We start from the raw sequence: 18,177 nt of genomic DNA on the forward strand, positions 1-18,177 counted from the left end.
ATTGAACAGAAAATATACGTACCAAATATTATCAATATTGGCACATATTTCAGAGTACTGCCCATATAACGGTAGCAATAAACATTCCATATTTTGAAGATCTTGGGCACGGTTTACAACAGAATATCTGTACTTAAAATTATCAATATTGGCAAGTATCCAGGTAATCCCTTCATTTAATTTTATATATTGGATGATCATTGAGTAGAAAATGTTCCTTAAAAAATTGTGCAAGCTTCGGAAAAGCCTCCATATAATGGCACTCCACATTTTTGGAGTTTTGGGCACGTTTTTCAACCTAATCAGCTGTAATTGGTTGTTTTATTTGGAAGCATGAACCCTACTTAAAATTGTCAATATTGGTCCACTCCTCTGTATTTTGTTTGGACACGTGTTTCAACCAAATTAGCTGTAATTTTATATTTTAAATGATCAGTGAGTACAAAATCTCCTTACAAAGAATTATCAATATTGATCCAAGTTTCCGGGAAGCACCCATTTAATGGTAACCCCAATAATTTCTCATATGCTGTCAAATATTCCTACCAAAAATTTATATATCTCCATTCCCATTGTAGTAGCTAAAATATGTCATTCCGGGATATTGGAGGTGAGACACATTTCTGCGAAAAATTACCTATTTAGGTCCAAGTTTTGATATAGCAATACATACAGGTCTCGCCCCATTTTCAATACATTGACCTAATCTTCTCATAGAGTTGGCTATAATTTGGCATAACATCATCCCAGAAGTTATGCACTATATCTAAAGGTTCTTACTCCCGTTTTCCAATCTGAGTGTGATCGGTAGTTGGCATGTTCAATACGAATAGGTAACATCGGATGGAGGTTTTGGTACAACCATCAAATTAGATATTATGCTATTTTTCTAATTTTGCTGGTTTTTTGTCGGTTGTTCTCTTTACAGCTGAACTTAATGATAGATTTTTGCAAAGAAAATATCTGGTATATTAGTTTTCTCTGTGATACACATTTTTGGTATGGGATATATGCGACGTGGTCTGTTTATAAGTTCAAAGATATTGAAAAACGATTAGGCATTTAACCACCTGATTTCATATTTCCCGTTGCATATCAACATTTCATTTACTTTAAGGAACAACATGTTCATATTATTATTTTCAAACATATTAATCTAGGGCATGGATCTTAGAATCCGAATATCCTGAATGGCCACGAACTCGATTCAGAATGTCTTCTGATTTTCCATCCTTGCATTGGTCCCAATATGTACCTGTATTCTATGGAAAACGTGTAAATACAATGATCGCGTGTGCATTCAATAATATACTTCTCAATTATTTTTTGTATTCTCCCAAAAAAATGTTTCAATACAATGTCAATCCAATTTAAAAAAAATTAAATATTTTGAAAAATTTTAATAAATGACAAATGTATGCTTAAAGGAATGATACGCTACCAATTTTCGCTCAAAATACCTCAAAATAAGAACTACGACGTGGTGCTTTTCATATAGCTCGATACTAAATTCGCGGAAATGCAAATATGCTTCAAAATATTTTTTGCAAATTTTTCGCGATTTTCAAATTTTTCTCACCTTTTAAACCTTCCCTGAACATCCACGAACACTTCAACATTCAACATTGCCGGCCCGGCAAACGTTGTCTTGCATAGCAATATTGTTGATGTATAATTCACATAACGATAGCCCAATATTAAATAATCTTTAAGATAGTGCTCTGAAATTGCGGTATTGGTATTGGTGAGGCACCCAACCATTGAGCTTATTTTTGAATCCAGCTTTGTGTGAATGGTTTAATTTTTAGCTCCTGGACGATGTTACGACATGCCTGTAAAATTCGATCGTTCCACCGGTCTAATGGATTTCTTTTTCCCAAACCTAATATTAGGGATACTTATTGGGCAGAAATTCTCCCTAATTAGAATTTTCCATATTGACTCAAGTATTCGGATATCCCCATCTAACGGCATCCCTTAATATTCGGTATTTGGCTGCCATGTTATGTTCGCCCAAGGTTTCAAATATCCCCCATGTAATAGTAATCCACCTTTTTCGATACTGTGTTCCTATTATTATTATTTTCAAGAAGAATAATCTAGGGCACGTGTCTTAGAATCAGAACTCTTTCTGAATCTTCAGATTTTCATCCTTGCATTTGTTCCAAAATGTACGTGAATTTTATGGAAAACGTGTACATACAATGATCGCGAATTCATCTCAATTATTGTTTTGCATTCTCAGAAAAAAAGTTTCGTTACAATGCCAATTGAATAAAATAAAATATTTTGAAAATTTTCAATATTTGACAAATGAATATTTATTTTTTCATAACATTGTTTTTCATAATATTTTTTTTTCATAATATTTTTTCTTTTTTTTTTTCATAATATTTTTTCTTTTTTGCAAATTTTTCGCGCAATTCATTTTTATATATTTTTAAATTTTTCTCTATACCTTTTAAACCTTCCCATGAACCCGTGGCGGAAATGTACAATAACTTTTTTTGTAATAAATATATATGAAAGAAATTACATTAGTTATGTTGGGTATTAAAAAAATTTTTTTGGGTCTATAAACAGAAGAGGATTTTTACAAATATTTTTTTCGGTTTCTATAAATAGACGTGGATATTTAAAATATTTGTTTAGGGGGAGGTACCAGAAGGAGTGGATAAATGGGTCCCATCTTCGTACTTGATCTAAGCTTGGTAAAGGTAATAGGTTGTGCAAAGTTTGGTTCAAATCGGACATTCCATTCGCCTGATATTGGTATTATAAATATTGAAAATTTTGACCCTCTGTGGGGGAGGTACGAGAAGGAGTGGATCGATGGGTCCCATCTTCAAACTTGATCTAGGCTTCGTAAAGATAATAGGTTGTACAAAGTTTCGTTAAAATCTATCCGTTTGCATGTTATTATAAAATTAATTTTTTGCACAATTTTGATCATTTTGTGGGGGAGGTACCAGAAGGAGTGGACCGATATTCCCTATTTTCGAACTTTAACTTAATTTTTTTAGATATGCAATGAAATCGGTTGCTGCCTTCGAGAGTTATCGTGCGCACCAGCCAGTCAGGCAGAAAGACGGACGGACATGTGTAAATCGACTCAAAATTTTCTGAAACGTATTTGGTCCAAAGAAAGTCATTAGCCTGCATAGCTTAACTGGGTCTTCTAAGTGGTCATGTTTCAGTTTGTTATTTAAATAATATTTTATTTATTTTTCTCCAAATTTTGTAATCAATATTTTTTTTTTTTTGTTTGTTTTGCATGCAATGTTATTTGTCGTTTGTATTTTGTAACTAGTGAGTGGAGCAGTATAGTCGGACGGGGCCAACCATATGATACCCTACATAACATCAACGAAACTCTGACTTTCTGTGGTTCTATGTTCGGGGCCTGGGCAATATTTCGCGATATTTGAACCCTCTTGGCCGATTAGAGGTCAACAAATATTACTAATATTCAGTACAGCCCTTCTAATTACTTGTCCAGATTCCCTTCCGCCCTCTAGTGTGGTAATGGTTTACTAATCAATATATGAATACGTAAGCACCTGTAAATATTTAAGTGTGTCTGCTACATCCGAGTACATATGGGGAAGTAAATTAAATAAGCTTTCTAAAATGAGAAAAAATGAATGACTTATTGATTTAATGCATATTCTCTAATGGAACTATGGGTATATCTCGTTTCCTTTTGCCTGTTACAAGCATATTATGGAAACGAGGAAACGAGATAGACCCATACTTCCTTCAGATAATATGTATAGAATTAATAATTTTCTCATTTTTGAAAGCTTATTTAATTTTCTTCCCCGTAATATAATAAAACATATACGTCTTCATATCATAATTTCATCGTACCGCCCGAAGAAAAATAAATTTTTTCATTTTATGCGTATTTTTTCACATTTCAACCGCTGTAACTCAGCCAATCCTCAATCGATTTACGAAAGGAAAAAATCTTCTCTTCGAAAGAAAAAAAAGAATAACATAAATCCGGTAGAAATAAAGGAAGTTATTTGAGTTTCAAATTGAAAATCCATGAAACCATGTTTTCTCTATATTTACCGTTATAAAGTTAATGTTCGAAGTGGCCCAGTGGCCCATAACTGTGTCCTATATCCTGTTGTGACGACGAAAGTCGCTGCTCTCGTTTTCGCCCCCCACCATGATATTTCATATTTTTAATTGCTGTTGTATATTTGATAATAATGAATAAGAGATGAATTCTAATTGTGTGTCCACGTATATCGTACTTAAACGTTAGGTAATAGGTGCCAGTAATAGGTGGGAGCAACATAATGAGTGTCCAAAATCACAAATAGTGAGGTACCTTTTACGTAGTACTTTCCCTATAAAAGGGCAGAGCCGATCGACAAGGGATGAGTCGGTGAACAAGCGTCCAAGGTACAGCAAGTCAAAGGTATTACAAGTGTGGTGCGCGATCAATAATAATTTTTATTTAATCACGTTCTTCATATTTATGTTCAAAGGAATTCAAACCCGCCAGCTGGGAACATTGATTGGAATATTGCAGCGACATATTTAGACGTTTACATTTAGCCCGACGATTTTTAAACCAGAATTGTACATTTTTACTTTTCAAGCGGGGAAACTTTTGTCTATAATGATAGAGAAGAAAGAGGGAAAGGTTGATGGTTTAGAAATATTTGTTAGAAAATTAAAAATATAAAAAAAAACTAAAAAAAACCTAAAGGAAGCAGTTGTGGTTACTGCAGTCCACGCTTTTGAATTATAAATACAAAGATTTTCTAAATTTCACAAAATTCAAAATTACTCCCAGCCCTCCTTTTAAAATCCGTCCTAATCCTGGATTTTTCATCATATTTTTCGACATGTGTCATGTATTTTTAAAAATATTTTTGTTTACCATCCGTCCTAAGTGGAGATTTTTAAAAATATATTTTTATCTTCTATACTAAGGGGGGATTTTTTAAATATTTTTTTCAAGGACTAAAGCGAGCATTTTTTATACCCTCCACCATAGTATGGAGGGTATATTAATTTTGTCATTCCGTTTGTAACTCATCGAAATATTCATTTCCGACCCTATAAAGTACATATATTCTTGATCAGGGTAAAATTCTAAGACGATCTAGCAATGTCCGTCTCTCCATCCGTCTGTTTGTCTTTTGTCTGCAGGCAGGTCAAGTTCGAAGATGGGATTTATCAGTCCACGTTTAGGCATAGCTCCCATATAAGGGTACCCGCCAATTTTCGGTATTTTGGGGTTCTTGAGCGCGTTTTTCAGCCGAATTCGCTGAAATTTGGTACATTGGGTTCTTATTGGATACTAAATGTCTCCACAAAAAATTATAAGTATAGGTCCATATTTTCTGGTAGCCCCCATATAACGGTACCTCCTAATTTTTAGTATTTTGGGGGTTTTGGTCGTATTTGTTCACCGAATTGGCTGTAATTTAGTATTTTGAGTTCTTAATAGGCACCAAATCTCTCTACAAAAAATTATGTATATAGGTCCATTTTGTTGGGTAGCCCCCATATAAGGGTACCCCCAATTTTCGGTATTTTGGGGTTCTTAAGCGCGTTTTTCCGAATTGGTTGTAATTTAGTATTTTGAGTTCTTAATAGGTACCAAATCTCTCTACAAAAAATTATGTACATAGGTCCATTTTGTTGGGTAGCCCCCATATAAGGGTACCCCCAATTTTCGGTATTTTGGGGTTCTTGAGCGCGTTTTTCCGCCGAATTCGCTGAAATTTGCTACATTGGGTTCTTATTGGGTCCTAAATGTATGCACAAAAAATTATAAATATAGGTCCACTTTTTCTGGTAGACCCCATATAACGGTACCTCCCAATTTTCAGTATTTTGGGGGTTTTGATCGTATTTTTCCGCCGAATTAGTTGTAACTTAGTATTTTGAGTTCTTAATAGGTACCAAATCTCTCCACAAAAAATTATGAATATAGATCCATTTTTTCGGAGAACCCCCATATAAGGGTACCCCCAATTTTCGGTATTTTGGGGTTCTTGAGCGCGTAGTCGTATATGGTAACAAATCTCTCTACCAAAAATTATTAATATTCGCCCCCTTTTTGGGGTAGTCCCCATATAACCCCCTTTTTATATTAAAATAGTTATCTGATTTGTTCTGCGTTTTGAAATTTGTATTATGGTTTACATAATCCGTTTTTAGACAGGTCGGTATAGGTCCACTTTTTGGTATGTTCCCTATATTTTCATTTTTAGTACCTGTCAGTATATCTATGGTGGAGGGTATCCAAAGTTCGGCCCGGCCGAACTTAACGCTTTTTCACTTGTTTAATATTTTTTTTTTTATAAAATGATCATAACGTGAATTTTCGAAAAATATTCTTTCAAAGACTATAAGAAGCGGGAATATTTGAAGGAATTTTTCAAAATTTCTTACAACCCTCATTTATGAGTCATTTGAAATTCAAAATGCATACTTTTATAAAAAAATTAAAATTCATAAAAATCCAACTCACCTATAGGGCATTGTATTCAAATCGTCGGTATATTTCAAAATCAGACAATGCGATGGATGTGTATTCATAGCCCATTGTTCCAGCTTTGGCACCTCAGTGACGGGATCGATAAATGTACGACCCATACTTCCTTCAGAGAATATGTATAGAATCAATATTTTTCTCATTTTCGAAAGCTTATTTAATTTTCTTCCCCGTAATATAATAAAACATATACGTCTTCATATCATAATTCCATCGTACCGCCCGAAGAAAAATAAATTTTGTCATTTTATGCGTATTTTTTCACATTGCAACCGCTGTAACTCAGCCAATCCTCAATCGATTTACGAAAGGAAAAAATCTTCTCTTCGAAAGAAAAAAAGAATAACATAAATCCGGTAGAAATAAAAGAAGTTATTTGAGATTCAAATTGAAAATCCATGAAACCATGTTTTTCTCAGTATGTTTTTAAATATGTATAACTCCTTACTTAAATATGTATAACTCCTTAAATCATTGTTTTTTTTTTTTTTTTTTTTGTTATTTAATATAAGCAATATTGTCATTTTAGTTATTTAACTTTTACATAATTATTTTTATTTAATCACGTTCTTCATATTTATGTTCAAAGGAATTCAAACCCGCCAGCTGGGAACATTGTTTGGAATATTGCAGCGACATATTTAGACGTTTACATTTAGCCCGACGATTTTTAAACCAGAATTGTACATTTTTACTTTCCAAGCGGGGAAACTTTTGTCTATAATGATAGAGAAGAAAGAGGGAAAGGTTGATGGTTTAGAAATATTTGTTAGAAAATTAAAAATATAAAAAAACTAATCCTGGATTTTTCATCATATTTTTCGACATGTGTCATGTATTTTTAAAAATATTTTTGTTTACCATCCGTCCTAAGTGGAGATTTTTAAAAATATATTTTTAACTTCTATACTAAGGGGGGATTTTTTAAATATTTTTTTCAAGGACTAAAGCGAGCATTTTTTATACCCTCCACCATAGTATGGAGGGTATATTAATTTTGTCATTCCGTTTGTAACTCATCGAAATATTCATTTCCGACCCTATAAAGTACATATATTCTTGATCAGGGTAAAATTCTAAGACGATCTAGCAATGTCCGTCTCTCCATCCGTCTGTTTGTCTTTTGTCTGCAGGCAGGTCAAGTTCGAAGATGGGATTTATCAGTCCACGTTTAGGCATAGCTCCCATATAAGGGTACCCGCCAATTTTCGGTATTTTGGGGTTCTTGAGCGCGTTTTTCAGCCGAATTCGCTGAAATTTGGTACATTGGGTTTTTATTGGATACTAAATGTCTCCACAAAACATTATAAGTATAGGTCCATATTTTCTGGTAGCCCCCATATAACGGTACCTCCTAGTATTTTGGGGGTTTTGGTCGTATTTGTTCACCGAATTGGCTGTAATTTAGTATTTTGAGTTCTTAATAGGCACCAAATCTCTCTACAAAAAATTATGTGTATAGGTCCATTTTGTTGGGTAGCCCCCATATAAGGGTACCCCCAATTTTCGGTATTTTGGGGTTCTTGAGCGCGTTTTTCCGCCGAATTCGCTGAAATTTGCTACATTGGGTTCTCATTGGGTCCTAAATGTATGCACAAAAAATTATAAATATAGGTCCACTTTTTCTGGTAGACCCCATATAACGGTACCTCCCAATTTTCAGTATTTTGGGGGTTTTGATCGTATTTTTCCGCCGAATTAGTTGTAATTTAGTATTTTGAGTTCTTAATAGGTACCAAATCTCTCCACAAAAAATTATGAATATAGATCCATTTTTTCGGAGAACCCCCATATAAGGGTACCCCCAATTTTCGGTATTTTGGGGTTCTTGAGCGCGTAGTCATATATGGTAACAAATCTCTCTACCAAAAATTATTAATATTCGCCCCCTTTTTGGGGTAGTCCCCATATAACCCCCTTTTTATATTAAAATAGTTATCTGATTTGTTCTGCGTTTTGAAATTTGTATTATGGTTTACATAATCCGTTTTTAGACAGGTCGGTATAGGTCCACTTTTTGGTATGTTCCCTATATTTTAATTTTTAGTACCTGTCAGTATATCTATGGTGGAGGGTATCCAAAGTTCGGCCCGGCCGAACTTACCGCTTTTTCACTTGTTTAATATTTTTTTTTATAAAATTATCATAACGTGAATTTTCGAAAAATATTCTTTCAAAGACTATAAGAAGCGGGAATATTTGAAGGAATTTTTCAAAATTTCTTACAACCCTCATTTATGAGTCATTTCAAATTCAAAATGCATACTTTTATAAAAAAATTAAAATTCATAAAAATCCAACTCACCTATAGGGCATTGTATTCAAATCGTCGGTTTATTTCAAAATCAGACAATGCGATGGATGTGTATTCATAGCCCATTGTTCCAGCTTTGGCACCTCAGTGACGGGATCGATAAATGTACGATCCCGTTTGCGACGTTCTTCATTTGAAATTTTTGACAGGTCATCGGCATACATTGTCGAGTTTGCTTGCATTCCTGCAGCATCGTCATCCATATCGAGATCTTCATCGTCCTTTTTCGAGGATGTGGATAGGACGTGAATTGTTAAGGGTATATTTCAAAATCAGACTATACGATGGATTTGTATTTATAGCAAAACATTTTTCCAGCTTTGACACCTCAGTGACGGGATCTATAAATGTACGATGCCGTTTGCGAGGTTCTTCATTTGAAATACTAGACATATTGAAGTCATCGCCAGGCATTGACGAATTTGCTTGCATTCCTGCGCAGCATCGTCATCCATATCGAGATCTTCATCGTCCTTTTTCGAGGATGTGGGTTTCGGTGAAGAGGGACGTAAATTGGTATGGGAATTATCCAATTGCTGTTGTTGTTGCTGGTTGTATTATTGCTGCCACCACCACTGCTGCTGCGTTGTTGTTCGCCTGGTCGCTGTCGGTTTGGTGACGTTCGTGGATGGTTAATGATAGTGAAAATTTTGGAGAATTTGGACGACTTTGTTCATCATCCAGATCATCTGTATGCTGTGACATGTCATTGGATAGCGAGAGGTTACTCATGCTGGAAACCATAATTTGTTGCTGACTACTCATGCTCCGGTGCTGCTACCACCCGATGTTTGACCCATTTGACCATTCATGGCTGCCTGCGTAGCACCAAATCCACCACGCATTTCAGCAAGTTTCTGGGCGGCCCGGGCATTCTTAAACCAATACACGACATTATTGATATCCAATGGCTTGCGGCCACGGCGCGATTCCAAGGCATTCAATTGCACCACATAGGCCTGTATCGGCTGCATTGATGGATGGCGATTTTCCTGAAACATTTTCTGTAGCTGCGGCAATTCCATTTCTGGATCAAAACCTGTGCGCGTACGTGTCCTTTGATTGGAAAATTTTGAATATGATGTACTGCTGCTGCCACCAGCGCTTCAGTACCCATATTATGTGCCATATCATTGTTAACCCCAACCGGTGGGGCACCCACTAAAGGTAGCAGCTTGGGGTGAAAATTTACGACCAAATTTTTCGGGTATATCACCGCCGGGTAAAGCGAAGGGATTTTGATATGAACTGCTGCAAATTTGTCAGAGGGTGACCTAGAAGGATATATGGTGAAAAATGGGTTAGTTGGATGTAAAGAATAATAAAAGATGAGTAGAGCTGCATAATTTAAGATCTGTCCGAAAGTTTTTGAAAATTCGAACGTCTATCAAAATGTCGTATTTAAAAACAAGTGAAAAAGCGTTAAGTTCGGCCGGGCCGAACTTTGGATACCATTCACCATAGTTATACTGATAGATACATGCAATGAAAAAAAAAAAAAACATATCAAAACATATCGATAATTCTACAAACCGATTTATGTAAACCATTATGTACACCAAGTACAAACTTCAGCAATTTTTGATGGGGATTTTTCCTAAAATCTGTAAGAACCAAAAAGTGGACTGATACTGATAAAACATGATATAAAATCCTCAAGCTACTGTAATTTGGATTACAAAGTTATAGGGGGCTATTCCTAACGGGGGACCAATATTGATTAACTAGTGTTGGAAATAGTGAATATTTGGGGATATCATCTCAATTTTTTTTATCTCAATTCTTTCCTTCAGGAGGCATCACTATATTGAGGAGATGCCTAAATGTCTGCCGATATTTTTCATTATCGTCATGTTTGAGTTTTTTTATTACAATATCTTTAGAAGACTAGACATATTGAAGTCATCGCCAGGCATTGACGAATTTGCTTGCATTCCTGCGCAGCATCGTCATCCATATCGAGATCTTCATCGTCCTTTTTCGAGGATGTGGGTTTCGGTGAAGAGGGACGTAAATTGGTATGGGAATTATCCAATTGCTGTTGTTGTTGCTGGTTGTATTATTGCTGAAACCACCACTGCTGCTGCGTTGTTGTTCGCCTGGTCGCTGTCGGTTTGGTGCCGTTCGTGGATGGTTAATTATAGTGGCAATTGTGGACAATTTGGACGACTTTTATCATCTGAATGCTGTGACATGGTATCAATATCCACCGATTTCGAACGCAGAGGACTCTTTATAAAGTCATTGGGTAGCGAGAGCTTATCCATGCTGGAAACCATAATTTGTACCTGTGTGGATTCTCCGCTCGCATTACCACCTTCTTCGGTGTGATGTTCCTCTTTAGCCAAGTTATTTGAGTCATTCTTCTCACGTTCTTCATAGGATCGTGATTGTGAGCGTTCATTTTGCCATTCACTGAGATTTTCAATTTTCTCATCCACTTTCGTGGTCATGGAAGATATGTGGTCATTTAGTCCCACCTTGTTGTCAATCGCCTGGTTGCTGTCGGTTTGGTGACGTTCGTGGATGGTTAATGATAGTGAAAATTTTGGAGAATTTGGACGACTTTGTTCATCATCCAGATCATCTGTATGCTGTGACATGTCATTGGGTAGCGAGAGGTTACTCATGCTGGAAACCATAATTTGTTGCTGACTACTCATGCTCCGGTGCTGCTACCACCCGATGTTTGACCCATTTGACCATTCATGGCTGCCTGCGTGGCACCAAATCCACCACGCATTTCAGCATGTTTCTGGGCGGCCCGGGCACTCTTAAACCAATACACGACATTATTGATATCCAATGGCTTGCGACCACGGCGCGATTTCTAAGCATTCAATTGCAACACATAGGCCTGTATCTGCTACCTTGATGGATGGCGATTTTCCTGAAACCGTTTCTGTAGCTGCGGCAATTTCATTTCGGGATAAAAAACTTGTGCGCGTACGTGTCCTTTGATTGGAAAATTTTGAATATGATGTACTGCTGCTGCCACCAGCGCTTCAGTACCCATATTATGTGCCATATCATTGTTAACCCCAAACCGGTGGGGCACCCACAAAAGGTAGCAGCTTGGGGTGAAAATTTACGACCAAATTCTTCGGGTATATCACCGCCGGGTAAAGCGAAGGGATTTTGATATGAACTGCTGCAAATTTGTCAGAGGGTGACCTAGAAGGAGATATGGTGAAAAATTGGTTAGTTGGATGTAAAGAATAATAAAAGATGAGTAGAGCTGCATAATTTAAGATCTGTCCGAAAGTTTTTGAAAATTCGAACGTCTATCAAAATGTCGTATTTAAAAACAAGTGAAAAAGCGTTAAGTTCGGCCGGGCCGAACTTTGGATACCATCCACCATAGTTATACTGATAGATACATGCAATGAAAAAAAAAAACATATCAAAACATATCGATAATTCTACAAACCGATTTATGTAAACCATTATGTACACCAAGTACAAACTTCAGCAATTTTTGATGGGGATTTTTCCTAAAATCTGTAAGAACCAAAAAGTGGACTGATACTGATAAAACATGATATAAAATCCTCAAGCTACTGTAATTTGGATTACAAAGTTATAGGGGGCTATTCCTAACGGGGGACCAATATTGATTAACTAGTGTTGGAAATAGTGAATATTTGGGGATATCATCTCAATTTTTTTTATCTCAATTCTTTCCTTCAGGAGGCATCACTATATTGAGGAGATGCCTAAATGTCTGCCGATATTTTTCATTATCGTCATGTTTGAGTTTTTTTATTACAATATCTTTAGAAGACTAGACATATTGAAGTCATCGCCAGGCATTGACGAATTTGCTTGCATTCCTGCGCAGCATCGTCATCCATATCGAGATCTTCATCGTCCTTTTTCGAGGATGTGGGTTTCGGTGAAGAGGGACGTAAATTGGTATGGGAATTATCCAATTGCTGTTGTTGTTGCTGGTTGTATTATTGCTGAAACCACCACTGCTGCTGCGTTGTTGTTCGCCTGGTCGCTGTCGGTTTGGTGCCGTTCGTGGATGGTTAATTATAGTGGCAATTGTGGACAATTTGGACGACTTTTATCATCTGAATGCTGTGACATGGTATCAATATCCACCGATTTCGAACGCAGAGGACTCTTTATAAAGTCATTGGGTAGCGAGAGCTTATCCATGCTGGAAACCATAATTTGTACCTGTGTGGATTCTCCGCTCGCATTACCACCTCCTTCGGTGTGATGTTCCTCTTTAGCCAAGTTATTTGAGTCATTCTTCTCACGTTCTTCATAGGATCGTGATTGTGAGCGTTCATTTTGCCATTCACTGAGATTTTCAGTTTTCTCATCCACTTTCGTGGTCATGGAAGATATGTGGTCATTTAGTCCCACCTTGTTGTCAATCGCCTGGTTGCTGTCGGTTTGGTGACGTTCGTGGATGGTTAATGATAGTGAAAATTTTGGAGAATTTGGACGACTTTGTTCATCATCGAGATCATCTGTATGCTGTGACATGTCATTGGGTAGCGAGAGGTTACTCATGCTGGAAACCATAATTTGTTGCTGACTACTCATGCTCCGGTGCTGCTACCACCCGATGTTTGACCCATTTGACCATTCATGGCTGCCTGCGTGGCACCAAATCCACCACGCATTTCAGCACGTTTCTGGGCGGCCCGGGCATTCTTAAACCAATACACGACATTATTGATATCCAATGGCTTGCGGCCACGGCGCGATTCCAAGGCATTCAATTGCACCACATAGGCCTGTATCGGCTGCATTGATGGATGGCGATTTTCCTGAAACATTTTCTGTAGCTGCGGCAATTCCATTTCTGGATCAAAACCTGTGCGCGTACGTGTCCTTTGATTGGAAAATTTTGAATATGATGTACTGCTGCTGCCACCAGCGCTTCAGTACCCATATTATGTGCCATATCATTGCTAACGCCAACCGGTGGGGCACCCACAAAAGTTAGCAGCTTGGGGTGAAAATTTACGACCAAATTCTTCGGGTATATCACCGCCGGGTAAAGCGAAGGGATTTTAATATGAACTGCTGCAAATTTGTCAGAGGGTGACCTAGAAGGAGATATGGTGAAAAATTGGTTAGTTGGATGTAAAGAATAATAAAAGATGAGTAGAGCTGCATAATTTAAGATCTGTCCGAAAGTTTTTGAAAATTCGAACGTCTATCAATATGTCGTATTTAAAAACAAGTGAAAAAGCGTTAAGCTCGGCCGGGCCGAACTTTGGATACCATCCACCATAGTTATACTGATAGATACATGCAATGAAAAAAAAAAACATATCAAAACATATCGATAATTCTACAAACCGATTTATGTAAACCATTATGTACACCAAGTACAAACTTCAGCAATTTTTAATGGGGATTTTTCCTAAAATCTGTAGGAACCAAAAAGTGGACTGATACTGATAAAACATGATATAAAATCCTCAAGCTACTGTAATTTGGATTACAAAGTTATAGGGGGCTATTCCTAACGGGGGACCAATATTGATTAACTAGTGTTGGAAATAGTGAATATTTGGGGATATCATCTCAATTTTTTTTATCTTAATTCTTTCCTTCAGGAGGTATCACTATATTGAGGAGATGCCTAAATGTCTGCCGATATTTTTCATTATCGTCATGTTTGAGTTTTTTTATTACAATATCTTTAGAAGACTAGACATATTGAAGTCATCGCCAGGCATTGACGAATTTGCTTGCATTCCTGCGCAGCATCGTCATCCATATCGAGATCTTCATCGTCCTTTTTTGAGGATGTGGGTTTCGGTGAAGAGGGACGTAAATTGGTATGGGAATTATCCAATTGCTGTTGTTGTTGCTGGTTGTATTATTGCTGCCACCACCACTGCTGCTGCGTTGTTGTTCGCCTGGTCGCTGTCGGTTTGGTGCCGTTCGTGGATGGTTAATTATAGTGGCAATTGTGGACAATTTGGACGACTTTTATCATCTGAATGCTGTGCCATGGTATCAATATCCACCGATTTCGAACGCAGAGGACTCTTTATAAAGTCATTGGGTAGCGAGAGCTTATCCATGCTGGAAACCATAATTTGTACCTGTGTGGATTCTCCGCTCGCATTACCACTTTCTTCGGTGTGATGTTCCTCTATAGCCAAGTTATTTGAGTCATTCTTCTCACGTTCTTCATAGGATCGTGATTGTGAGCGTTCATTTTGCCATTCACTGAGATTTTCAGTTTTCTCATCCACTTTCGTGGTCATGGAAGATATGTGGTCATTTAGTCCCACCTTGTTGTCAATCGCCTGGTTGCTGTTTGTTTGGTGACGTTCGTGGATGGTTAATGATAGTGAAAATTTTGGAGAATTTGGACGACTTTGTTCATCATCCAGATCATCTGTATGCTGTGACATGTCATTGGATAGCGAGAGGTTACTCATGCTGGAAACCATAATTTGTTGCTGACTACTCATGCTCCGGTGCTGCTACCACCCGATGTTTGACCCATTTGACCATTCATGGCTGCCTGCGTGGCACCAAATCCACCACGCATTTCAGCACGTTTCTGGGCGGCCCGGGCATTCTTAAACCAATTCACGACATTATTGATATCCAATGGTTTGCGGCCACGGCGCGATTCCAAGGCATTCGATTGCACCACATAGGCCTGTATCGGCTGCATTGATGGATGGCGATTTTCCTGAAACATTTTCTGTCGCTGCGGCAATTCCATTTCTGGATCAAAACCTGTGCGCGTACGTGTCCTTTGATTGGAAAATTTTGAATATGATGTACTGCTGCTGCCACCAGCGCTTCAGTACCCATATTATGTGCCATATCATTGTTAACCCCAACCGGTGGGGCACCCACAAAAGGTAGCAGCATGGGGTGAAAATTTACGACCAAATTTTTCGGGTATATCACCGCCGGGTAAAGCGAAGGGATTTTGATATGAACTGCTGCAAATTTGTCAGAGGGTGACCTAGAAGGATATATGGTGAAAAATGGGTTTGTTGGATGTAAAGAATAATAAAAGATGAGTATGATGAGTCATCCATATCGAGATCTTCATCGTCCTTTTTCGAGGATGTGGGTTTCGGTGAAGAGGGACGTAAATTGGTATGGGAATTATCCAATTGCTGTTGTTGTTGCTGGTTGTATTATTGCTGCCACCACCACTGCTGCTGCGTTGTTGTTCGCCTGGTCGCTGTCGGTTTGGTGCCGTTCGTGGATGGTTAATTATAGTGGCAATTGTGGACAATTTGGACGACTTTTATCATCTGAATGCTGTGCCATGGTATCAATATCCACCGATTTCGAACGCAGAGGACTCTTTATAAAGTCATTGGGTAGCGAGAGCTTATCCATGCTGGAAACCATAATTTGTACCTGTGTGGATTCTCCGCTCGCATTACCACTTTCTTCGGTGTGATGTTCCTCTATAGCCAAGTTATTTGAGTCATTCTTCTCACGTTCTTCATAGGATCGTGATTGTGAGCGTTCATTTTGCCATTCACTGAGATTTTCAGTTTTCTCATCCACTTTCGTGGTCATGGAAGATATGTGGTCATTTAGTCCCACCTTGTTGTCAATCGCCTGGTTGCTGTCGGTTTGGTGACGTTCGTGGATGGTTAATGATAGTGAAAATTTTGGAGAATTTGGACGACTTTGTTCATCATCCAGATCATCTGTATGCTGTGACATGTCATTGGATAGCGAGAGGTTACTCATGCTGGAAACCATAATTTGTTGCTGACTACTCATGCTCCGGTGCTGCTACCACCCGATGTTTGACCCATTTGACCATTCATGGCTGCCTGCGTGGCACCAAATCCACCACGCATTTCAGCACGTTTCTGGGCGGCCCGGGCATTCTTAAACCAATTCACGACATTATTGATATCCAATGGCTTGCGGCCACGGCGCGATTCCAAGGCATTCAATTGCACCACATAGGCCTGTATCGGCTGCATTGATGGATGGCGATTTTCCTGAAACATTTTCTGTCGCTGCGGCAATTCCATTTCTGGATCAAAACCTGTGCGCGTACGTGTCCTTTGATTGGAAAATTTTGAATATGATGTACTGCTGCTGCCACCAGCGCTTCAGTACCCATATTATGTGCCATATCATTGTTAACCCCAACCGGTGGGGCACCCACAAAAGGTAGCAGCATGGGGTGAAAATTTACGACCAAATTTTTCGGGTATATCACCGCCGGGTAAAGCGAAGGGATTTTGATATGAACTGCTGCAAATTTGTCAGAGGGTGACCTAGAAGGATATATGGTGAAAAATGGGTTAGTTGGATGTAAAGAATAATAAAAGATGAGTATGATGAGTCATCCATATCGAGATCTTCATCGTCCTTTTTCGAGGATGTGGGTTTCGGTGAAGAGGGACGTAAATTGGTATGGGAATTATCCAATTGCTGTTGTTGTTGCTGGTTGTATTATTGCTGCCACCACCACTGCTGCTGCGTTGTTGTTCGCCTGGTCGCTGTCGGTTTGGTGCCGTTCGTGGATGGTTAATTATAGTGGCAATTGTGGACAATTTGGACGACTTTTATCATCTGAATGCTGTGCCATGGTATCAATATCCACCGATTTCGAACGCAGAGGACTCTTTATAAAGTCATTGGGTAGCGAGAGCTTATCCATGCTGGAAACCATAATTTGTACCTGTGTGGATTCTCCGCTCGCATTACCACTTTCTTCGGTGTGATGTTCCTCTATAGCCAAGTTATTTGAGTCATTCTTCTCACGTTCTTCATAGGATCGTGATTGTGAGCGTTCATTTTGCCATTCACTGAGATTTTCAGTTTTCTCATCCACTTTCGTGGTCATGGAAGATATGTGGTCATTTAGTCCCACCTTGTTGTCAATCGCCTGGTTGCTGTCGGTTTGGTGACGTTCGTGGATGGTTAATGATAGTGAAAATTTTGGAGAATTTGGACGACTTTGTTCATCATCCAGATCATCTGTATGCTGTGACATGTCATTGGATAGCGAGAGGTTACTCATGCTGGAAACCATAATTTGTTGCTGACTACTCATGCTCCGGTGCTGCTACCACCCGATGTTTGACCCATTTGACCATTCATGGCTGCCTGCGTGGCACCAAATCCACCACGCATTTCAGCACGTTTCTGGGCGGCCCGGGCATTCTTAAACCAATTCACGACATTATTGATATCCAATGGTTTGCGGCCACGGCGCGATTCCAAGGCATTCGATTGCACCACATAGGCCTGTATCGGCTGCATTGATGGATGGCGATTTTCCTGAAACATTTTCTGTCGCTGCGGCAATTCCATTTCTGGATCAAAACCTGTGCGCGTACGTGTCCTTTGATTG

The 18,177-nt window shown here is 38.3% G+C and overlaps 3 protein-coding genes and 1 long non-coding RNA gene across 4 annotated transcripts; all 4 read right to left on the minus strand.

Moving 5' to 3' along the window:
* Positions 1-4,462: 4,462 nt before the first annotated feature.
* LOC133327124 (uncharacterized) lies at positions 4,463-6,573 on the minus strand. Its single transcript, XR_009754217.1, has 2 exons — positions 6,503-6,573; positions 4,463-4,631 (listed from the first exon to the last, which is right to left on the minus strand). It is a non-coding gene; the product is annotated as an uncharacterized LOC133327124 (long non-coding RNA).
* An 8,197-nt stretch (positions 6,574-14,770) lies between these two features.
* Positions 14,771-15,295, minus strand: LOC133327125 (uncharacterized). The gene has a single exon (XM_061535700.1). It carries the CDS (start codon positions 15,293-15,295, stop codon positions 14,771-14,773), a length of 525 nt encoding a protein of 174 aa, XP_061391684.1.
* A 766-nt stretch (positions 15,296-16,061) lies between these two features.
* Positions 16,062-16,586, minus strand: LOC133327126 (uncharacterized). The gene has a single exon (XM_061535701.1). The coding sequence runs from the start codon at positions 16,584-16,586 to the stop codon at positions 16,062-16,064; it is 525 nt and encodes a 174-aa protein (XP_061391685.1).
* Positions 16,587-17,352: 766 nt separating this feature from the next.
* LOC133327127 (uncharacterized) lies at positions 17,353-17,877 on the minus strand. The gene has a single exon (XM_061535702.1). The coding sequence runs from the start codon at positions 17,875-17,877 to the stop codon at positions 17,353-17,355; it is 525 nt and encodes a 174-aa protein (XP_061391686.1).
* Positions 17,878-18,177: the final 300 nt, after the last annotated feature.

The sequence above is a fragment of the Musca vetustissima genome, unplaced genomic scaffold, assembly GCF_032173495.1.
Source record: "Musca vetustissima isolate MV318-11 ecotype Yass unplaced genomic scaffold, APGP_CSIRO_Mvet_v1 utg78449, whole genome shotgun sequence".
In the NCBI taxonomy this organism is placed as follows: Eukaryota; Metazoa; Arthropoda; class Insecta; order Diptera; family Muscidae; genus Musca; species Musca vetustissima.